The following is a 25,417-nucleotide window of genomic DNA, read 5'->3' on the forward strand; positions in this document are numbered from 1 at the left end:
AAAGGGATGTCTGCATGTGACATCCTCAGAACTTTTTCGCATCCATTCAGAAAGGTCGGTCTGCGGTCAGATGTCTTTGGTTCATCTTCCAGCTTCAGATAAGTACCCCATGGGGGATTTATTTCCTTGCTCCTGCCTCTTGTTGTTGTTGTTAATGTCATCCAGGAAGGGCAAGTGTAGGTGTGGAAGGCAAATTCCACATAAAGATAGTCACAAGCTTTGCTTGCTCTGTTTAGGACCTACTCACAACCATCATTCTTGTTCAGTCTGTCAGGCCTTTGTGCCTAAGATGTTGTGTAGTCATCTGTCAGCGTTAAATGTTTACCTAGAAAATCAAAGACTTAAATGTCTGGTTAGAGATGTGATGGATGGTTCTGGCAGTCCTTCAGCATAACCATCTTTGAGGAGAAAGGTTAGCAAAGTTTACCTAGAAAATCAAAGACTTAAATGTCTGGTTAGAGATGTGATGGATGGTTCTGGCAGTCCTTCAGCATAGCCATCTTTGAAGAGAAAGGTTAGCAAAATTAGGCCCAAATCCTCTTGAACTGAGCCAACTTCCTCCAAAATAGCCCTTGAGGTTGGTGAAAACCTGGCGGTACACTCAGAGGAAAGGTCTGCTTTTTTGGTGGGTACCTTAGGGGAAGTCATCAAGGGGGTGGATCTTAGCACATCCGAGGCCATGCAGACATCTGGTTTGGATGGGGTGCTGCTCCTGCCCCTCAGACTGAAGAAGTTTTGGACATAAGGCAGATGTCCAGCCATTCTCCTGACCAAGACAAACCTGCTAAGAAGCAGAAGACAAAGCATTCCACTGCCCCTTCCTCCCCGCTGTCAAACTGGGATGCCTTTTCACAGGGTCTCATTAAAGCTTTGATGGCTTTGAAGCCTGCAGCTTCTGTTTCCACTATTCCATTGCCTGCTTTCTCCTCATCTCCAGTATTGTCATCTGAGTCTCAGATGTCCCCTTCAGCAGTGCAGGCTGCTGAGTGTCAGATTCCTGGTTCAGACTCTGAGGGTTCTTCTTCGGAAGAAGATTCTTTGGCATACTCTACGCAGCTTCCTTCTCCTCTAGAATATGCCTCTCCAGAGGAGGAGTCTAATAGGGAGGATTCCCCTTTGGAAGAGCTTTCCTTTGGGGAAACTATTAATAAGATGAGGGAATTCTTTAAATGGAATTCTTCTCAAATTTCAGAGGAACAGAAAATATACTACAACCTTCTCCAGTTGGAAGCCCCTGCAGTTCCACCAGTGCTTCCAGCTTTCTTAGATGCTTTTGCATCATCCTGTAAAAACCCAGACTCCCAGGCCCCAGACCCTAAAAGAACTGACAGATTTAGAAGGTCCCTGATGACTGTATGTTTCTTTTTAAATGTCCCTCTACTGATCCTCCTGTGGTCTCCATTACATCTGACAAATCTTCTCGCATATCATCTTCTGCAAAGCTCCTTCCTTATGACAAGGAAAGCAAGATTTTGGAAAAATTGGGGAAGAAGGTTTTATTGGACTGAAGAGTCGTTTTAATAAAGGAATCTGCGTTTTATTGGACTGAAGAGTCGTTTTAATAAAGGAATTCGTGTGGATTACGGATTTGTGCCTCTTCCATCTGTTCTGTATTTTTGGTGTTTTGGTGAACATTGGAACAGTGATTCTTTTTGGTTTGTGTTATACCTCTTCCACCTTAGCAATTAGAGTTATTAATTACCAGGCACACATGTCTAGGTACTTTCTGACCCTACTTTCTAAGGCTTCCCAGACTCATTCTCAATCACCTGATTCAGGGGCTAAATCACAGATTCTTACTCCTTTGTCTGTTTCCTCCCAGGTAGCAAGACTATTTCATCAAATGTAGTTATGATGCTGTAGAGGCATCTTCCAGGGCAGTAGCTTCTGCATCTGTGCCCAGAAGGCATTCTTGGTCATGCATTTAGTCAATCCCTGATGACATAAAGACAAAATTGCTTGATGCTCCTTTGGATAATGTTGCCCCTATTGGCACAGCAGCTGCAGAGCTTTTGAAAGCCTTAAAAGAAAAAGGTAAGGAGCTTCAGGATTTGAAACGCTTGTTTCCCCAGTCCATAAATTCCATAGGAATTTCCCTTCCTAGACCCTTTTTGTCAGAAGGCCTGCTTGCTCCTCCACTTCTGTCTCATCTGGACATGGGCAGAAGATGTCTTCTAGGAGACCACCAAAGTCTGTTGCTTCTGGCTCTTCTCCTCAAAAGCTTTTTTAGCTCAGGCCAAGTTCTCTGTGATGACCAAGTGCTTCTTCCAAGTCAAGTCATACTCCTTTATCTCTTTGTCTCTCTCTTTCCCTTTCACACTGGATGGAAATCACTCAGGACTCCTGGATTCTCTCCATCATTCAAAACAGATACTTTATGACTTGGAAGACTCTTCCTTCCAGGGGATACCTCAACCCACATACAGCCAACTTCATCTGTTCCCCTTGTTGCTTTTTCAACTCTCAGACCAAGGCACCATTCAGGATGTCCATCTAGAGCCACAGAAAAAGGAGTTCTACTCCAAGATGTTTCTTGTGCCAAGAAAAGAGGGTCCTTGGAGGCTTATCCTGGACCTCTCCCTCTTAATTACCTTCTTGGTGGTGTCCTCCTTCAGGATGCTATCTCTGAAGTCTCTTCTTCCCCTGATCCCTCCTCAATCCTTCCGAGATTCTCTGGATCTCAAGGACGCCTACCTGTATATCCCTATTCATCCTCAGTTCAGGAAGTTCTTGCATTTCTTGGTGGGTTCTTTGCACTTTTCAGTTCTCTGCCTTGCCCTTTTGGTCTCTCCACTCCATAGTTATTTACAAAGTGCCTGGCTAAGGGTAAAAGGGCTTCAGGTTTATCCCTACTTGGACAATCTGCCCTTCATTGCAAACAGCCCAGACCTATTAAAACAACACCTTGCCTTTAGCTAATCCTTTTCTGCAGGGCCTAGGATTTTCAATACATTTCATAAAATCCAGTCTAAACCCCATCCAGGATCTCATTTTTCTGGGGTGCACATTCTGAACGGATTTGATGATGGTTTTCCTGCCTTCTGAAAAAGCCCCCTCTCTTAGGGGTTTTATGGAGTGCCTTCTGTCTCTTCCTTCCATCACGGCCAGGGAATTTCTGAGACTACAGTTGTTTATGGTCTCAACTATCCCCATGCTGCCTTTTGCAAAATTTTACATGAGGAAGTTCCAGTGGTTTCTAAAGACCATTTGGTCCCAGCATGCTCATCCCTTAGATGTTCTGATTTCTCTTCTTCCCTGCCTGAAAACAGAATGGCTTTGGTGGATACAGAAGATCAGTCAGAACCCTGGCATTCCACTTCCAAGTACCTCAACCAGCTCAGCAGCTCTTTACAGATGCCTTAGACTTAGGTTGGGGAGCAACTTCTGCCTCCAGGAAGGTTCAGGGTCTTTGGTCTCCCTCTCATCAGAGGGAACACATCAACATCAGAGAGGTGAGGGCTCTGATTCTGGCCTTAGAGACGTTTCATCCTCTATTCCTGCCAGGACCACTCAGGATATTTACAGACAGTATTGCGGTCCTTTGGTATGTAAACAAGCAGGGGGGCACCAAATCTTACTTTCTTTGTCGATTAGCCATAAAAGCATGGTAACTGGCTATCCTGTAGAAAGTGGCTCTGTTTGCTGTGTACCTGCCCTCTGGTCAGAATTCAGTGGCAGATGCATTAAGCAGATCCATGACACAATCCCACGAGTGGATGCTTCACAGGGAGGTGTTCCTGGGTCTAGTTTACCAGTGGAGTACTCCATAAATGGACCTCTTTGCCTCCACAACTTCCTCTTTTTTGTGCCAGGGTCCCTCACCCTGAGACTTGGAAGGTGGATGCTCTTTCTTTCTTATGGAAGGGGATATTTCTTTATACCCCCCCCCTCCGTCTAATTCAGAAAGCCCTGCTGAAAATTCTGCAGGACAATCCAAAAATTTTGTTAGTGACTCCCTTTTGGCCAAGACAGCATTGGTTCTCTTTTCTTCTGCAACTAGCCAAGGATCATCACTACAACTTTCCTCACCAGTTGGACCTACTCACTCAGGACAAGGGATCCTTGATTCATCCACATTTGTCAGCTCTGCAGCTGACCTTGCGGGTGATCAACTTTTGATCCCTTTTAGGTATCTCTTTTCTAAGGATCTGCTTGGAGTTTTGCAGGAGGCCAGGAAACCCAATACTAGGAAATCTTATGTTTCCAAGTGGAAAATATTTTCTGTCTGGTGCCAGCAAAGAAAACAGGAACCCCTCTCTGCAGGCATTCCTTTAGTACTTTCCTACCTGTGTGAGTTGCTTAATAGTGACCTTTCATGTTCCTCAGGCAAAGTCCATTGTTCTGCTCTGTCTGCCTGTCTGCTATTGACTCTCACCTTAGCTTCCAGGTTACAGGTAAACCTTTTCCTTAAGGGCATCCTACACATGAAAGCTCCCTGGAACCCAGTTCCTCCTCCTTGGGATCTAAATTATGTTTTAGAGAAGCTTATTCAAGCCCCTTTTGAGCCAGTGGCCTCTGCTTCTCTGAAGTTTTGCACATGGAAAACCGTCCCTTTAGTAACTTTGACTTCTGCTAGAAGGGTCTCTGAGATTCAGGCATTAATAGCCTCACCCCCCCCCCTTTTGGTTTTCCACAAGGACAGAGTATCCTTGAGAACTAATCCTTCATTTATGCCCAAAGTGGTCAATGAGTTGTCCCTTAGTCAGTCCATTCCATTGCTTACTTTCTTTCCCTCACCTCAGTCTCCTAGTGAGAGGGTTCTGTATTCTTTAGATTTGCTCAGATTTTACCTTGACAAAACAAAGTTTAGCAGGAAGTCTGATCAACTCCCTGTGTCATTTTGTCCCAGGCCTCTGGGTTTACCTGTCTCCAAACAGACCATCTCTTCCTGGATCTCTAATGTCATTGTATTTTGCTCTGACTTCCATAGGAAATCCTTATTCTCTGTTAAGGCCCATTCTTACCAGATCTCTTGCTTCATCTGGTGCTTTCTTCAAAGGTCTAGATGCTCATTCCATTTCAGAAGCTGCTACCTGGTTATCTATTCATACTTTTACAAAACATTACAAGCTGGACTCTGTCTCCAGATCCAGGGCAGGATTTGCCAGGACAATTCTGCATGGATTTGTAGAAAATGCCTCTGCATAGTTATCCTCCATTCCTTCCTCCTCCCTAGTTCCTATTGAGCGTTTGCACTCCCCATATGTAAAGAATATTGCAACATTGAATAGAAGGACAAAGGACATAGAATAGTTGTGTAAAATCTTACCATAACCATAGATGTCCTTTTCTTCTATGTTGCAGTATTATGTCCCTTCCACCTTCTCCCTACTACTTGTCCTTTCCTAGGAAGACTACTTGCGATGTGGCCTTGCATTTCTTTCCTCATGAGGCTACCTTATTCTGAGGATGGTAAATGCGATCGTCCCTTTTATGGCTGACATTCTTAGTGACTTTGTGCAACATCCCAAGTACTGGCAGTGGCAATAAGCTTTTGTATACAGGCTGGATGTCAGGTAAATTGGTGAAATACAACCCATATCTAAAGAATACTACAACACAGAAGAGAAAGGACATCTGCTGTTATGGTAGGATTTTATACAACTATTCTATATTTCTTAAGTAACACTCCTAGATGAACTGGACAACTTTATTCTGAATGAAATGCAGTTTGTATATAACCATATATTGTCTGATGCAGTGCTTCTTTATGACAAAGTACTAATTTTAGTAAACCTTGCAGATTGGAACATGCCACACAAGAGAAGACAAAGAAGCATTTGCCATTATTTCAGTTCCTTTGTCCGAAGTTCGAGACTTGGACTTTGCCAATGATGCAAATAAGGTTTTGGCAGCAACAGTTGAGAAGCTGAATAGTGGCACAATAACGCAGAATGAGAGGAGGTTAGTATATATTTTTGTGGTATATCCTGTAATTAGGCCTGGTTTACATCAAGGACAGCAGTGTAAATTAAACAGGTAGTTTATTTTTCTACTATCATATCAGGTGCCTTAAATGCCAACCCTAGACATTGTCCCAGTCTTACAACACTCAGTTTACCATGCAGAAGGCTTTACTGAGTTTCAGTACAATTAGCTGAAGTTGAGGCACTAATGTCATAATGTAAAATCATGTTTTATGTTATAAAATCATGAAAGCATTAATTTGTTTACAAAAATTCATAACTTGTGACTAATTAATAGTAACAACACTGATATTTTCCCAGGCTTATTGCCACATGCCTGGTTCAGTCACATTTTCACCTAGAGTATCATCTTATGTTTACTGTTATGCATATAAATATTTTGAGTTTTTTATGCCAGCAAATACTTTCAATAGATTATTCAAAAATGTATTTAATCTGGTTAAAAAGAAAAATGGAATAAAAAAATTCATTATGCTCTCTAAATCATCATTTTTCTTCCTTTGTTTGTTGACGATTGCCAATGTCCACTGATGGACACTGCAGTTACTCTGTAATTCAGTTTTGAGTGTATTGATCCATCCACTAACACTGAAAATGTGTTCTTGTGTAAGCTGTACCCAGTGGCACAATTTTGTTTCCTTTTCAATGCCCGCTATTTTCAGCTTAGACTTTTTTTTTATTTCTTACTAAGCCAACAGTTGGTGGAAGTTGTGGTACTTCTGAGATAATTTGGTGTGTAGTGTTTCCCCTCATAATTTCTTTTTATAAGTGTGTATGTGGAACATCTTTGTAGCATTTGATTTGACCGCCCCTAAATTACTGGCTTTGACTGAAACTGGATTATAAAGTTCTGATGCAGGATTCGAGTCAGATATCTGAACACTATATGATTTACTGAGGGTGACAATGGCCTCAGGAGCAACACCAATGTGCAGTTATTTTTCCACCTGGAGAAGAGAATTTTCAGAAGGCTTTATTGGTGGCCTACTCTTTAAATTATGTCAGTAATTCTCACTGATTTCATCATTGATTTCACATACTTAAAATGGATAGAAATAGTAAATGAACAATGTATATAGATTTTTATGGTCTTTTTATACAGTTTTGTTGTAAGCGAAAATGTACCAGAGCAGTTTATGGAAGGATGCAGTATTGCAGTAGATATTGTAGTGGAGAGAAATGTGAATTTCATTATAAAGGAAATATAACACTCAGGTATGGGAAAATGCATCTTTCTCAGTGAGTTTTTGTGAATGTTATTTTTACAAGGTCTTGAGTTAGCCATAAAGAGTTTAACCTTCCTGACATTGTTTGAGAGCTTGCTTCTAAAAGGAGAATATTGTATAGACTAGATGTCTGTTGTGATGCGTACAAGGAATAGAAGCCATCTTATATAATTCATCAAAGTTGTACTCTAATTTTATTTTCTGAGAGCTTGTCTTTTGAGAAGATTTTCAAGCTTATGGACAATTTTTACTGGCTAGCATACTACTAGGATATGTAGGAGTACAAGTTTTGAGCAGGAGAAGGTTGACGTTTTGATGACTCCATCTTTTTTTAACATTTAATGAGTTGTTCATTTTTAAAAAAACATTTAAGTCCATTGTGCATGCATTTCCAGCCCTTATCCATATATATATATATATATATATATATATATATATATATATATATATATAAAATCAGTACCATTTAAGAATTGACAGTAATTTTTTTTGTTTCAATACTAGCATTTTGTTGAAGTTATGAGTTTCTAAGAAGTTATTTATATATGCAATTGGAAGCATAGAAAATGTTAACTCGCTTAAAATTTGTGAACTTTTGGAAAGAGGAAATGATGCTATTTAAATAGGGAATTTGAGAAGAGGATGTAATACCATTTATACAACAATATTTTAACACCCAGATAAAACTATTTGTCTATGACTGATTGTGATCTATTTATTATTTACTAATAATATTTCTTGATGTATTTGTTTCCATTTTGAATCATGAATTTATCCACAGCCCTATAACTTTTACATTTGTTGAAGTAGCATAGATTGAATATTAAGAATCCTATCCCACCATTATCCCATCCTTTTCTGTGCCAATGAAAGGAAACACTTGGTTTATAAGGATGACAAAAATTAAGTAGAATATTACTTATTTTCTTCATCATTTATTTGGTGGAGATAGTACTAAAGATTGTAAGAAAAACAAAGTTAATAAGTCTTAATTGTTCTTCCATGGTGAAGAAGATTTTTGAAGATTTTTTTCCAATTTGTGACTAAACTTTGAAGTTTATTACAACCTGTTGGAAGTTTGTTTGCATAATTTCTTTACTTTTAGATGTAATGGTTATACAAGATATTTCATTTGAATGTTATTCCAGTTAAAGTTAGAATAATGTTTTGCATGACTTTTTAATTATTTTTTATTAATTAATAATGTACTTGTTCTATTATGATTAAATCTTAAGTTTGAGATTTCTTCAAACTGATTCAAAGACTAATTATATGCTGCAATAATTTTTCTATATTTCCTATTGTTAGTAAAATATTATCAGCAAAGAGATGAATCTTTAGTTCCAAAATCGTCTTTTGTTTTGATACCATTAATGTTCTTATTGGATCTAATACTATTAACAAAGGGTTCTATACCTAATGCAAAAAGTAAAGATGATAATGGACAGCCTTGTTTGTGCCTTTTTGTAATTTAAAATAATTAGAAAAAAATATATATTTTAACATAAGCACAAAAGGTATTGTATAAATTGGAAATGAATGTAATTAATTCAGTTGAGAAATTATGCATTTTAAGTGTTTTAAACAGGTATGGCCAATTAACTGAGTCAAAAGCCATATCTAAATTGAGACTAGTAAAAGAAAGTTTTTTTTTATTTTTTATTTGCATAGTCTCTTTGGGTGGCTGCGGTGGTACAGCGGTTAGCGTTGTTTCCTCACAGCAAGAGATTCTCTGGTTCGATTCTCAGCTGGAGTGCCTTCTATGCAGAGTCTGCATGTCCTCCCTTTGGTCACGTGGGTTTCCTCCGGGTGCTCCGGTTATCTCCCCCATCCTGTAGGTGGATTGGACACTCTAAATTGGCCCTAGGTGTGAGTGTGTGCATGTGTGTGCCTTCTGTGGAAGGTTGGGTGCTGGGCTGGCAACTCGACACCGTAAAATTCCACTGCCAATCATGAGAGGACAGGTGATCTGCTGTGGCAACCCCTAACCAGGAAAAGCCGAAAGAAGAATATTTGCATTGTCTCTTTAATCTACAGTATATATGTATCATATTATCCTGTACTTGTCTATTTAAAATAAACACAGTCTGACCATTGTTAATTAGTTTAGGCATAAATAGATCTATTCCGTTAGCTAAAATGGACATGAACATCTTATAGTCCACATTTAAAAGTGAAATGTGTCTTTATGATGAATGCTTTGTAGGATCCTCATCTTGTTTTAACTAGGTGATATAAAGGAATATTCCCATAATGGGGGGACTTCAGGATTTGTTTTTATTTCTCTGTAGACCTCATCTATTATTTTAACTTCATCATCCAGTAGTATTTTATGTAGTTCTGGTATAAGAACAAACAAGCCTGGCATTTTATTTTTTAACTTTTTTATTTGATCTTTTATTTATGTTAAAAAATTGACAGAACATTTACTTTGTTCACTTGTTAATTTATTATTTATATTTTCCTGTAGAAAAGTTTCAACTATGTCACAAATGTCTAGGTTATTTGTATTATTATTTATATTTTCATATCAAATTTTAAAGAGCTCAAGATTAGCTTTAATATCTGTTCTAATTTCTTTTGATTATTTATATATGTTATAATTACTTTGATATTATTTAGTTTATTCATTGTTCATTCTTTGATCTAAGAGCAAGTTTGTGTAAATTTAAATGGTTTGATAAATATGCCTGAAGTTTATTTTTTCCGGATTTATTGAACTTTGATTTAGAATGTACATAAATTAGTAGCAGGCTAGCTCTCCTTCTGGGCCATTCCAAGCCCAGCCAATTAACCCTTGTGAGAATCAAACCCTGCACCTAGTGTCTGTAAGGTGAGCACCTTAACCACTATACCAACCTCCCACCCATGTAGACATATTTATATTCTTTAACTATATACATATTTTCTTATTCTGATCTATTTCTATTTGTATACTATGTCTTGTGCTATTGCAATATTCCTAGGTTTTGTAGTTTGGCTATAATCCTAGTGTAGAGTGTCATATACTAATGTGTAGTTAGCCTTATATATGTGATACTGTTTAACATAGTACTACTGTTAGAATCAGTCCTGTTTTTTCCTTAAGTGTTATGTCTAATAGTTTCTGAACAAACATCTGAAAAATCTTCCATTTTAAGATTCAGACTTTCTATAATAAATTGTTCTGAGATATTAAGTTTGGTTATCATTAAAAAGAGACAATAACAGAGAAATACAATCCTATTTTTATTTTATCTGAAGTGTCATTCTATAGGCTAATTTATAAAAAAAATCCTTTTGGTATACTGCAAGCATTAAGTACTATTTAATAACTGACAGTGGTTTAGAATGTAATTCACTGTCTTGTGCTTATTATCTAACTTGTATTCATTGACATCTTAGCATATGATTCAAAATATTATGATTATTTACTTTGACGGGAAGAAGGAACCTGGGCAGTTCTTACAATTTTAGAGTTCCCGTAGCATCACAAAATTGCTCATGAGTCTAAGTTGTTTCAAGCTGGTTTTCATGATAAGGGCTTGAAAATGAACAATCCGTCAGTTGCAGTTCACACAAAAAAGCTCACAAGTAAATCCAAGCCACCTCCACCCCCCAAATCTCAAGGTATCCCAACCACTAAAAAGCCATTGCACTCCAAGAAATAACATTTAATGATTCAGCAAGCATTATTTCTATGAAATGTTTAATAAAAAGCAGACTTTCATTTTTTAAAGGAGAAATAGCATATAAAATTCCATTAAAAGAATGAATGTTGTGTGTGCTCCTGGTTTAACTTGTAAAAGGGTGAGTCTAACTAATTATTTGCTATCATTCCAATAGTGATATATATATATATATATATATATATATATATATATATATATATATATATATATATAATATAAATCTTTATTTTTTATACTTTGATTATAATATAGCATGTCTTTCCTAGATGCTATTGCATATCTAGTATACTATCACATGGCACATTACTGGACCATCTTAAGAACCCAGAATGTAACTTAACATGCCTCTTTAGTGTCGTTTGTTGCATCTTGTATTATATTTAATAGTACATTACTCAACTATGCCAAGATATCAGAAAATGTGCTACCTAATATAAGTTTCATCATAGTAATGATTACCTTTAATAAGATGAATAGTTTAACCTTTTAAACTTGAAGTGAAAATAAGTGGCTTAAATTTTATATATAGATAAAAGAATCAAACTCTAACATTTTAGAAAGGGAACTAGTAACCATTTGAAGTAGAGAAAGAAATTAAAAGATTTATCTTTTAAAAAGTAATGTGCAGCTCCTGTTTATAAGTATTGAATCACTTATTTAAATTAATAAGAACTCATAACCATGAAATACATTGATTTTCATTTGTCCTTTGTTTTTTTACTGTTTTTGTCTTTTAATTTCCAGTCATCTCTTGTTGCATTTCTCTTTAAAGAAGTTGATAGATTCCAGTCCATTTCTATTGTTTTTTTTTTCTAGGATTTTGTTTTCTGTGTAAACTCCATTACATCTTCTAAGGTTTTAAAAATCTTCTTTCCTTCTGGAAGGTGAATCCTTGTTTTTGCCAGAAACAAGATTTGTGCTTTAGTATTGTTCTTTAAGCTTTTAACAAGTGGCACACATGCTTTTCTCTTGGACATTTCTAATGTAGAATAGTCATTGTCAAATCTTATAGTATTTCCTTTAATTTTAACTGGATAATTAATCCATACAGCTTTTAAGACTAAATCCTTATCTTGATTTGGAAAAGATCTTATGATCACTGACCTTGGTGAAGGTGTTTTTAAAGATGCATTAGAAAATGATCTATGTGCCCTTTCGATGCCAAAGGAAACATCTAAAGACAGGGTTGAAGTTTTAGGCAGCCAAGAATTAAGGAATTGAATCATACTGTCTCCCTTTTCTTTTTCAGGAAATCCTGTAAATCCTCATGTTATTGTTTCTAGATCTGTTTTCTAAGTCTTCTATTTTTCCCAGAATAAGTTGTTTTTCTTTAGAAGAAATTCAGTTTTATTCTCATTTTCAATTAATCTTCCATCAGAATCAGACATCGCCTCTTCTATACTTCAGATTTGTGATGATTGTTATTTGAGATTCCCTCAGCACTTCAACTTGTTTTTTACATTCCTCTTTAAAATTTTCCATTTTGCTTTTTAATTTATCTGTCTTTACAGATAACTTACTGACGTTACTTAGTATAGCCTTTACGTCTTTTTTTTTCATAGTGCTGTCCTGTACACTGGGCTTAGAGTGGCTCATTCTAAGACAATTAATTATTTCTACTCGACAGGAAAAAGTAATTAAAAGAGTTTCAAACGTGTTATTTTTATAGTAAGCCTTTCAGCAGATGTTCAACTGTAAATCTATCAAGTTTTGAAATGTTCTATTTGAGTTTTTTTAGTAAATATCCTGTCAGATGTTTCAATAAAGCACAGCTAAAAAAACTGTGCTGTTAACTGGTCACCATTTTGGCCATGCCCACTGATTCTAATTCTTAAGGAGTGCTTTATATATTTTTGGTATTCATTAAGCACACATCATTTTTTTTTCAAGTTTTTATTTTCTGATTATCCCACTATGTTCTTTTTGTCAGTTGTGCTTCCTATATCTCATCTCTAAGCATTGCTTGTAGTGAAATTATCTTTTTTTAATCATATCACACTGTCAAGTCATTCTATCTTCATGTGAATGAATGTCTGTGCTTCTCTGTATTTAAATCACGCCATACTGTCCTCTTCTGTTTCACAAAGTTTGGTTGGTTTCTTCACAACTTTCCTATGTATTGGCACCATTACCTGTCTTTGTAAAATCTTTACTCAGCCTTTTGCCTCCATAGCTGCAGTACCATATACAATTCTGTCATCATTAATCATTTGAATAAACTGTCCATTATATACAAATTCAGACTAAATGGATATCCTGCCTTATAGTTTCATGTAGTTGTATCCTTTCACCAACCAAAACAACCATCCAGTGTTATCCTTCACATGACATATGTCCTTTGTTGGTCACCGCTGCAGTCATAACTACTAGTGAACTCTGCCACAGGCTGTATCTGATACCTGTCCAGACTATCTAAGATGAGCATCCTCCCTTCTTGGCAGGGTTGATGGTGCCTTACATATTCCCATGCAATATTTAGTTCTTTCTTGCTGCTATGAATTCATTACAGGATGGTGTATTGCAGCCTAGTGACCGTTCAATCCATTGACTGAAGATCACTGGGAGATCACTATACTGATGAGGACCATTTTCTTTCTCTATCTTTATGGTTGTTCATTGTTCATATTGAAACATTCAAAAATCGACTTCCAGATACAAATCCCCAGTAGCTTCCCATACACACAAGAACCCGGAATCTGTTTCTGAGCTGCTTCTTATGTCTAGAAACTGTACCTGAACAGATATTCTCCCTTTCCATGGCTGCAGCCAGTTTTTCTCCTAGGGTTGGCCTGTTGTCTCAGGACATCCTCCAGTTTTCTTGCAGCCAGATTCAGAAGAACCTCTTGTGGGTGAGTGTGTGCAGTCTCCCTCACCCTGGAGGAACAGGAAGGTCTTCCATAAGAGAGACTAAGAATCTTGTGATTCTGAAGAAGAGGAGAAACTGGACAGCATGTCACAATTTTTATCCTCTCTAGGTGTTGACAAAGAAGGTGAGGAAACTTTGACCACTGATTCTCCACCAGAAGACATGCTATTTGACAACACTCTCAGTTTTGACAGAGCACTTCAAATGACAGCTTCAAGAGGCTTCTGATTCTCCGAAGTGATACTGGGACCTTCTGGGTCTTAGGTGCACTAAGTCAATGGCTATCCATCTAGTCCAGGAAATCTTTCTGAATGTTTTTCAAACAGAATCATTGGAGTCTGATTTTTAATCTCCCTCTATCTCTGTAAGACACAAAAGATGCTGTATGATTTAGAATTCTTACAGGTTTTTCCTGGTTTAATTTCTCCAAGTATTTTGGGTTTCTAATACCATGATGGGAATGGACCCCATTCATATGTCAAATTATCATTAAAGTTCATGAAATTAGTATTGTTTCAATCTTTTATGTTAGCAGCACCCACAATGTGCCCAGAATTGACTCCTCCTGCACTTTAGAGTTACATGCATCAGTAGCATATCTAAATATCACTGTGGATTATTTTTATAAGACCCATTGCTTGTATTGCTATAGGAACTTTCTAGGTGTCCTTCTTCCACACTGCCCTTGTTTCTGATTGCAAATCCTGGTATTTTATGACTTTATGCCTCTCTGTATGTAAGAGACTATAATCATTGGGTGTAGCAATTTCAGTGATGAATGCTACTTTTGTCTTTGTTTCATGAGCTAAGTGTTTGGTTTTCTCACATCTATTTTTTGAACTGTTGGTAAACAGTGATCCCATGTGATATAAACTTCATCATTCTCTATAATACTTTGTGGCTCATGTTTCCAATGCATCTCATCTACTTCAGTATTGTAATGTTTACACAATCCCCAGTGCAACAGTCTGGTCACATTATTATGCTTTTCACTATACAGGCCATCTGCCATTACTGTGTCACACCCAGCAGTACGATGTGCGATTGATTCCAGTTAATTAAGTTTTACAAAACCTGCATTTGTCTGTTTTCTCCCATGTGTTCAATAGACTTTGTAAACCAACATGTATGCAATCCAGTATCTTTGGCCGCCAATATTAAACTTTCATCATTTGGTTTAAATTCACCCCTCATTAACTATTCCTGTAGCGGATCATGATTGACGTGAGGCTGTTGTAGGACTTTTCCACATTTCTTGCCTTCTAATCTGATCCTTTCCCATATATTCTTTTTTGTTGTTGTTTTTTGGCACATTCAGTTGCTGCTTGACTTTTGTCTACTTTTGGTTTGAGTTCCATTTCCAATTGACACTGATATGCTTCTGCTAAACTAAGCAGGGAAGACATCCATGACTTATTCTCTTCATATTTTAAAACTTTAACTATGTTTGGATCTGGTGAAGTCAGCAGATATGTATATAGTCCTACAACTGCAAATCTGTACATGTAATCGATTTTGGGGAGGCCGATACTTCCTTCAGAATGAGGAATATATAAGCTTGGTATACACTGATTTTTATATGTCATTTGATTATGTGAAACATTTTTCTTACTTTCCTATCCAGCTAATCCAATACCTTTTGGGGCCTGTCAGTCATGCTAAAACTGTAAGTTAGAACAGGAAGAGAAAATTGTTTTATAGCTTGGACTTTATTCCTAGATATCAGGACTGTTTTCAGTATTAACTTTAGTTGTCTAAAATATTCCTTACTGAGTTTTGTTGACATTTGTTCATGTTTTATTCTTTCTTCTTCGATACCCAAATATTTATACAGTGTCTCCTGCTCAAGTTCCTTTATAATATATTCTTGTCCCAAACTGATATAGGTTCATAGGATGATACTAGGCTGTTGGCCTGGAAGTCCTTATAAGCCTAGCCAAGAATTTTGTCCATGTTCCGTCAAAATCAGCATCTGTTCCCCCTGTCCAGCAGGAACACAGGTGGGATCCCAGGAGTATATTTTCTGTTTCCATCCAGTCGTCCAGGTTCCTCTTAAAGAAGGCTAGAGAGGTTCTGCTTGACATAGAGAGGGAGTCTTTGGGACACAAACCTGTCCTGCCAACAAGTTCTGTTAATGTCATAGACCAGGTTAAGGCCTTGCATGTGGGTTGCACGAGTGGAGTTTGACTAACAGATGTGCATCAATTTCATCAAGGCTGGGTCTGAGATGGCCTTGTATGCCAGACACAGGTCACCTTTGACCAGTCTGTATGACATTGAATAGAGGGACAGGGCTTTTAGCCTAACTGTATAGGATAGGTGTTTGAGACCCTGGATTTTCCTAGTCAGGAACCTGTGTGGTCTCTCCAGCTGCTGCATGTGCTTGGCAAGGTACATATTTTTTTTTGATGAACTATACAGTTTTAAATCATTCACAAAAAGATGAGAAGTATTTACGTTTTGTTGTTTTCTGAGAGCCAAATTGTAACCATAACCTAATCTGTTAAGTACACAACTTATTGGGTTAAGGACAAGACAAAAAAGCAACAGTGACAAAAAGTTACCCTGGAATATCACCCTTTGAATTTTTATCCCTGGGATAATAATTTGTCCATTATCATGGTTAACTGCAAAGAGGTTTGCCACTGTTTCATGGCCACTGTTGTCTGATTAATGTAGGGTGTATCTTATACATCTGTAAGCACTCCTTTATGCATGAATATGGGATGCCATCAAATGTTTTTTGTAATGTATCCATACCACACTTAAGATTCTTCCCCTTTTTACAATTCTCCATTAGGATTTTATTTAACAACAAATTATCTTTTTTTTGCCATATGACTTCTTTTGTTACCCTTTTGTTCTATTGCCATGATTGAGTTTTCTTCAAAATGACTATAAACTTTTTCGTCATTTCCTGTATATAGTTTATACATCGTCAGAAGGCAAGTTATTGGACTATATTTTTTAGGATAGCTTGCAGGTTAACTCTTTTAAATCAGGAGTATTGTGTTTTCCTGTTTTTAACCAGGTAGTTGTCTGCTCAGGATGTGCATATACGTAGTTCTTACTCAGGGCTAAATCTTCATGTAAAGATGTAATTACTTATTTTGCATTTTTCTACGTTTTTCTGCCTGTACTGATGTCTTTAGTGTATTATTTGCAATAGTGGATGATAGATGCTGGTCTGTTCTGATAATGCTCGTTGCTTTTATCAAGTCTCACTTTTTGCTGATCTGTTCCCTCTTTATAGTCTTCTAACAGTAACACGTCTTGTCTTAATTACTTTATAGTTTTCTATATTCAGTGTTTCCATGATGGCATTTGATTTCTTCCCTACCTTTCCCTTACTGCTCCATATTTTTGTGGTAAGACTTTATCTGTTAATAATTTAGCTGCACAGTAATATAGCCTATTTACTTCTATCACACAACTTTCTGTTAATAGTTTTGATTACTGTGTTTATTTGTTTTATCAAACTTCTAATATGTTAGGTCTTATTGACTTTCTGTAGTCTATTTCTTTTATCAATCTTAATATGTCTATCCATCTCTATTAAATGAAGTAACTCTTCCCTTAGTCATTTTCTTCTAAACTGAGGGCACATTCTTTGTTTCCTGCTGGCATTCTACAGAAGGTTCCAGGACATCTTCTAGTGACATATTCTCTTCGGCTGCATCCTGCATCATCCGTTGCACTTTCATATGGAACTTACTGGCCAATCACTCCACAACATTGACTGTGATAGAGTTCCTACTGTTTCCTGCTCATTTCTTTGCTGTGCAACTTCAACTAAACTTTTGTACTGGTTTCCTGCTGAAGACTCATCTTCATGTGGCAAGTGATCAGATACTTCCCGTTCCACCTGTTTCTCCTTAATTTGGGGACTCATTTCATCATGCTGTGAAGTTGGATTTTTTTACACTAAATCCTTCACTTTACAGGTAATCCACAACTTAAGTTTCTATTTCTTTAATTTTTCCATTACCAATCCTTTTTTCTGCTTTTCTCCTTCGTTTTCTTATGTTTTTTGTATTGTTAAATTTTCCTTAAACAGATGCCTTTGCCTATATTTCTTTTAAAATATCCCTGGTGCTGCTGTTTTTTTGTACTTAATAGTTTTACCTTCCCTATTGCATAAATATTGCACCGTATTAAATCTCTTTCTTTCACATGTCTGTATTTCTGCATGTTTCAGAATACTAATAGGCAGTCATTGTATAATTTGTTTTTTCCTTTGCATAAATATTGCACTATGTCATATTTTTCTTTCTTTCCTGTGCCTGTGTTTCTTTTTATACCTTTCAAAAATCTCTTTTGTTTTTTATATTTGTGCACTTCCTCTCCTGCTTCTTTTTCAAAGGACCCAAAGTTTTTTTTATCTCTTTAATGTTTTTCACAAATCTGTTATATTCACGAACACACACGTTCATTTTAAACTTTTGGCAGTATTTTTCTTTCCCCTAATCTCTCTATTAATATTTTTGAATATTGTCTTCTATGTGGGGTTTCTTGCATAATAGTAACAATACACAGTTTCTTCCTTATTCTCAGTAGTCCATTCTGTCATCTTTATGCCTCTTTTTTCTGCAGTCAGTGCTTGTGATTTTTGTGGCTACTATTTTCTTTTACAACAAGAGAGGGGGCCATCCTCCCCGAACCTGCTCTAACCCCAATTTAGGAATGTTTCTATGTCTTGAGGACTCTACATTTTTTCTGGTCCTGATACCAGTCGCATACCAGGATCGGGCACTTTTTTTATCCTGAGACTTAAGTTGTGCACCCAGCTGTCTTTTGTATTTTTTAACCTACATATGTTCATGATATATGCTATATTAAATACATTCTTATATATCTGTGTTGTCTTGGTGAGATTTTGTAAAATCAGGGTCCATCCTGTTAAATTACTCAAGTTTTAGCAATGCTACTCTCCTTTGCTTGGTGATTTTATCTCTCCATTTGGACTCCGGGCCGAAGAGATGCTATATGGTTTAGAATTCTCACAGGCTTTTGCATAAAAATGTGTTTGCAGAGCCAACAAACTATCACCACACCCCCTCCCCACCACAGTAATGAGGCCAACCCACTCCTACCCTCTCATTGTCAGGATCACTCTTTTATATAAAAAACAAAAAGGACAGAAACATTTTTCTGTCTTTCTCTATCCCCCTTAATAACCCAAAGGCCTCCTTCAGACTGTCCTGCATAATATTTTTCTCCTAAGGAATAACAGCTTCCTTTCATCGACAACAGAACCAATCTCTCTCTACACTGGCCTGCATTCTCTTCAGTGCTGATATCATCAAAAATAAACTAGACTACACAGTACTTTTATCACCTAGCACAACCCCGATAGTCTAGCAATCACAGAATTATGGATTAAACAAGACTCATTTAACTTCCAGTACTTTCTACTGTCCTACAGGTGTGTCAGTGATGGCTGGCCAGGTAAACAGTCTGATGGAGGCTATCTAATTATGTACAAAAAATACCCTAAACCCAAAGGTCTTTACCCAGTAAAACTCCTCCTCCTCCTAAGACTTCAGTCCTAACTGGATTCCCCTACAATTTCCTACTCACAAAAGTAATCCACTACTGATTTCTACAGCCTGTCTGCCACCCCTTCTTCCCCAAAGAAGCTCTTGAGTAGCTGTCTCAAAAATAACAACATAAATCATTTTAGTTGACTTCATCCTTGATTATCTTTATATTCTTTCTTCCAACATGCATACCTTCCTGGCTGAACTAGCTCTACTTCAACTCATAAAAGAACTAACAAAACCTGTTCTTATATCTTCCAGACACGGTAGACTTGACCTTATTATTGCAAACATACCACACTCCATCTCCAACATAAACATTCTTCCACCATCCTTGGGCAACCACTGTCCAGTCACTTTTACAATTATCAGCCATTGTGTAACATTACCACCAATATTAAAAGCCTTTATAAACCAGTCTAACAAGAATGTTGACAAGCTCAAAAATGTTCTCACAGCTACAAATGAGACTATATACTTTGCTTAGATGACCCTAATGCAGCAGATGTGACCCTAACCAACTTTCTTCTCCATCTGCAAGACATTTTATACAGTTATCCACAGACTTTATAAACCCAACAAAACTGAATGGCTATCCAGTGAACTGAAACATCTCCTCACCCTAGGGGATGAAGTTTGGCAAAACTGGAAATAAATCCCCACAACTGAGAACTTATCCTCCTTTATAGCCTAATGTAATGAAGCAAGACAGTCCATCAAAAGCAAACGCCAGTGAAGCAAGACAGTCCATCAAAAACAATCTCCAAAAAAAACAAACTCTTCATTCCAAAAGTGCTCGGGGAATGTAAGTTAAACTTCTTAAATTAATAAAACTTCCTCTTGGCATGCTGTCTTCAAACACCATTCAATGTGGCACAACAAAGCATTCCCCATTATATTCCCTTAAGGAATTTAGCAGTCTGACATCATTAAACCCAACCCATTCTGTTGATGGGTTTTTCTGTTCTGTTTATAAACATTTTTATTAAATTATCACTTAATACATATGAGCACGTGCACACACACACACACACACACACACTATAGGCTGCATATGTATGTATATGTGAGACTTAAGGCCACAGTGGCCTTTTTAAGCCAAGCCATGCATCTCACCTTTTGCCTGTGTAGTAAACACCTTAAACATTATGCCAGTCCCCAAACTATATTAACATTTTTCATATTCAGCACTTCACATTCATTATCCTGTCAGGCACCTACTGTTTGGCAAGCTCTCTCCATTTACCGAAAGGATATTATCTCTTACTCCAAATTCAGAGTGGAACTCAAAAATAACCTCATTATCCAAGCCCAATGCTCCTGTTTCAACACAGGACATGTCACCTAGTATACTATCCCTTTCTCGTTTCCACTTTTCTCCTGTCACAAAATTACTAAAGGTTGACCCACTTTAGAAAGTAATGTAAATATTGTACATTACTTGCAAGGGGTATGGCTTTGCAGAGGCACAAGACAGGGTTGACCATTGTACCTGTCCCAGTGACAGATGCATACTTTAGGTTCCGTATCTCAGTAGGAGGTGGTAAAGCACCATTTGCCACTTGGTTTGCGGATGATTGCACAGTATGGCTCATTTACTCCCTCACACAGATACCTGCCATTGTGATGAAGTTGGAACTTCTGTCCCACTATACTGATCTTGTGTGAGCTGTGGAAAGTCATTTAGGTTCATAGGTTGGTACTAGTCTATCGGCCCTAGGGCCTATACAATCCTAGACTTAACAATTCCCTGGCTATTTCTTCCCACAGTATTTACTTCCCTGGACCCCTGTCTAGCAGGGCAACTGACGTGATCCCTGGGGTGAATTTCCTATCTCCTATCCAATCTTCAAGGTTCCTTTTGAAGAGGGCCAAAGCAGCACTCTGCTTGACATGTATGGGCAGTCTATTCCAGAATCTGGGAAGTCTCTGGGTCAGGAACCTATCCCTCCAGCATGTTTTGTTCATTGTGATGACAAGGTTTAGATCCCTGGATCATGTGTCTCTGAGGGATTGGGATTTATTTAAGTGCAGCATGTCCAACAGCTCTGGGTTTGACATGGCCTTGTATGTTAAGCAGAGATTGCCTCTGAGTAGACAATATGCAACAGAGTATAGGTGGAGTTTTTTTTAGACAGTCAGCATAGGGCATCTGCTTTAGGCCTGTGATTCTTTTAGTGAGGTATTTCTGTGGCCTTTCTAGTTGTTGCAGATGTTTTGAGAGGTACACACCAAACGGGGCATTGTATTCTATAATGGGTCTAATGAGGGATGAGTACAGTGGGGCAATGACCTCCTTTTTTCTGGATGAAAAGTCCTTAGTGATGAGGTGTGCTACATAGAAGGATTTCCTGATTGTTGTGGCGATGTGTTTATCGAAGGTGAGACCACTGTCCACCTGTGTCCCTAAGTCTCTTATCACAACTTTCGGTGTTTAGTGTATTGCACCTTTGTGGTAATTCACGGGTACATGTTTTTTCCCAAAGGGGATAACTATACATTTCTTGGCATTGAGCTTGAGTCCATGGCTCTGGCACCAAGCATCTGTTTCTGTAAGGCTCTTTTGTAGAATATCCACATCATTTTGGGATTCAATAATGGCTCCCAGTTTGCAGTCATCTGCTAACTTTGTTAGCCATAGTCGCTTAGTGTTGGCCTGTACTTCAGAAAAGTGGATGCCAAACAAGAGCAGTCCCAGGACTGAACCCTGAGGTACTCTACTTGTCACTTGTCTGGAGCTGGATTTGGAGTTGGCTATTTCTACAGTGTGGGTTCTGTCAGTAAGCCAGTTGGCAACCCATCGAGTGACGTAGGGAATAATGCCCAGCTTAGTAAGTTTATCTATGTTATCTAAGCTATCTATTTTTCCCCACTGGGAATTGTGATATATATGGTATGATTCCCTAGCTCAGTGTGGCATTAAAATGGATATCAGACTAAATGGTGACATACACACACAAATGGACAGATGAAAGTTTTAGGCCAGTTTTGAATTATCTGCCGTGAACACTACCCAGATGGAATCGGCTCCATATGCATTTTCTAACTAGATTCTAAGAGGTTAAAATGTACATTCTCCATAGAACACTTTATTTTAAGAAACTAGCAGCAACCAACATTTGCCCCTACAGATTAATAAAGTGCAGAAACAGATTTTCAAATTTATTTGGTAGGGGAAGACACTTAGGATCAGCAGGAAAAAGGTGCATGTTGTAATGAGGTAAGGGGGTTTTGGTGTGACAGACTTCCATAGTTAGGACAAGGCAGTGATAAGCTGTTTTATGTACATCTGAAAAGTGCAAAGAAGCTCGCCTGGTTTGAGGCTTGAAGTGCATATTAGATATTCCCCTGTGTTTACATCCTTGTTCAAAGTCTGTGACCCTGGAAGCCTTGAAATTTGATATGAAGTGGAAGTTACTGTGACTGAGAGGAGGGGAAACTATTCCATTGATGAAAAGTTTATGTGGCACCATCCTAGTACTTTGGTTGATAACTGTCCTGTATAGTGGGACAGTTGAATTTAGGCTAAGATTCTATATTTCATGGACTTAATAAGATAATGATTCTAACACTATGCAGTCTTGGGACCAGTTAAAGAGGCCCATCCCTGCTTTATTATCTCAATGGTGGTAATATCTTCATCTTGAAGACCATCATTAAAGTGCCTTTAGGGGAAGTTCCAGTGTCAGTACTGAAGCTGCAAGCTGGTTAGAGATAATGCTGAAGGAAAAAAAACTCACCTAAATGGATGCCCCATATGCAACAGAAAAATGGAAGCTGGACACCTATTAATCATCTACCTACTTAAATAGAATGGCCAGCTGAATAAAGATCTTGTTCAATAGGAATTGGAAATATGTCTGAAATGTATTCAGGATGCCAGGTGGACTTGCTTTCAAGATTTGTATATGGTTATCTTTTATATTAGTTGCTCAAGACCTCAGCTGTGCTAGCTTGGAGAGGTCTTTTTTTGGGGGGGGGGGGGTATCACTGCTGGGCATTAGGCACCAACTAGTTACATATGATGTAGGTTTGTACCTATGTGGAACTACTCTGGGAGAAGGTAAACAGGGCTTTGAGGTCTTCTGTACCCCTCTTTGGAAGACTTTAAATTCTGGCATTTTGGGATTACCTGTCCTGATGTCAGTGTGGAAACTACAGACTTCTTTTGAGTAAGAACAGTTATAGCCATACTCCTTTAATGTTTACTTACTGGAAGTGCTACTTCACAGTAGAAATATCCATGTTTCATAAATTTTATGTGAAATTGTGCAAGAGGTCTAGCAATGCAGTATACAAAGTAAATGGGCTCAATTTTGGAGTATATTTACTAATCAATTTTGAAAAAGACTGTGGAATATATGTTAAGTAAACATGTGGTCTGTGGTGTGCATTGTCTTGTCAAGATTCATTCTCTGGTTATATTGTGTTTTCTGGTTTAGTCAATAAAACTGTATGAACTATTAAAAAATGTTGTAAAAAAGCACAGTGTAATGTACTATAATGTACATGTAAAGGTTTTTTTGTAACTAATGTGACTACTGTTACTGCTTTTCTGCCTTTTTTGTTTTTGAAATGTTTTGTATTCTACCTGTACTGAGCCTGAAATAGATCGTTATTTATTGGTACACTACCTTGGTAAACAAATATACGTGTGTAAACTAACATAAAAGGCACAGTAGCGATGCAGGCAGTAAACACAGCACTAACCGAAATACAGGAAACAAAGCAGAGAAAACCACTGCTTCATGAACTTTGAAATTCGGATTTATTGTGACACAAACAGAAGACGTGGTAAGCGCTTTCACCTGGATAGGCTTCTTCAGACCAAAAGAACCCCCTCTTGTACACCCTTAATATATCAAAAAAGGCGCCAAAAACAGATAAACCATTAAAGGCACAAGACAACCATCATGGTTTGTTTGTGTCTTTCGGCTTTTCCCGGTTAGGGGTCGCCACAGCGGAACTCTGGTCCGCAAATGATTGGTAGTTGATTTTTACTTGCAGAGTTTCCAGCAACCAACAGTTACCAATATTGTGAGGGGTCAGGTATATAGGATGTCATGGTATAATCCCAGTCAGGATGGCTTTGAGGCAGATGTCAGGGATTTATGTGAGAGGTTTAAGAGCAGGGAGTATCAGATATCTGACATGGAGAGAGGATTGGCAGACCTCATTAATTTGAGGGAACAAGCTGCTGCACCCTTCTTGTCTGGACTGTAGTGGACCACGATGGTCCCCCTCAGGGTGTTTTGGCTGGGAGTAGAGATCATATAGTTTTAGAGTGCCTTTGTATTATACTAAGGATGTAGGTAGGTTGAAGGATGTGATTAGATCACACTAGGGTGTGTTAACACTGGACTCGAATGTGAGGGAAGTTGTGGGTGCTGCCCCAGGTTTTGTCCATAAGAACAGATCGAATCTAAAGAAATTGCTGTGTTATCTTATTATGGACAGTGGAGGTGATAGGGTTGCTGGTACCTGTGGTAGTTGCAACTATTGTTGTTCCATAGATACTGATGTCCAATTCTACCACCCTATCTATGGCACCAACCATGAAGTTAGAGTTCATGCAAACTGTGAATCTACACATGTTGTTTATTTGGCCTCCTGTGAAGCTTGTACCACATTTTATGTAGGCAAGATGGACAGGAGGCTGAGGGATAGAATAAGGGAACATATCTACCAGATCAGGATTCACTCCACCATTAATGCCCTATCCAAACATGTCATGTTTAATGATTCCACACATTTCTTTTGTTTTAAAGTACTAGATGTTACACACACTAGTTTTGGAGGGGGGAGGGGTGTGAGGGGTAGGACTGAAAGTACTGAATCTAAATGGATTGTTAGACTTAGAGCAGATGTTTTTCCTGGACTGAATGAGAAAGTACAATTGAGACCTTTCCTGAGGTCCAGGAGATTGAAGTGATACATTTGATTGTGTTTTTTATATATGGATATGCACATCTTTATGAGAGGATTTATTGTCAATGTTGTATAATAGTATGAATTTATGCAGTTATTTATGCAGTTTTTAGTTTTAATATATCTCTATTTAAGTTTTATGAGTGTTTTGGGTGTTCTTATTTTACTATGGTTAATGTATTTTAGAGTAAGCATTTTATTTATGTTGTATACCATGATGGTTGTACTGTGCCTTTAATGGTTTATCTGTTTTTGGCGC

The 25,417-nt window shown here is 37.7% G+C and overlaps 1 protein-coding gene across 2 annotated transcripts in view; it reads left to right on the forward strand.

Annotated features, from left to right (window-relative positions):
• Positions 1–25,417, forward strand: part of ITPR2 (inositol 1,4,5-trisphosphate receptor type 2) — a 2,416,542-nt gene that overhangs the window by 1,003,852 nt on the left and 1,387,273 nt on the right. For both annotated transcript variants that reach the window (XM_044087657.1, XM_044087658.1), the window contains exon 13: positions 5,744–5,904. In XM_044087657.1, the coding sequence (XP_043943592.1) occupies positions 5,744–5,904 (161 nt within the window). The remainder of the gene's footprint in view (positions 1–5,743; positions 5,905–25,417) is intronic.

This window comes from Protopterus annectens, chromosome 11.part0 (assembly GCF_019279795.1).
Source record: "Protopterus annectens isolate FY-2018-M chromosome 11.part0, PAN1.0, whole genome shotgun sequence".
NCBI classification, from domain to species: Eukaryota; Metazoa; Chordata; order Ceratodontiformes; family Protopteridae; genus Protopterus; species Protopterus annectens.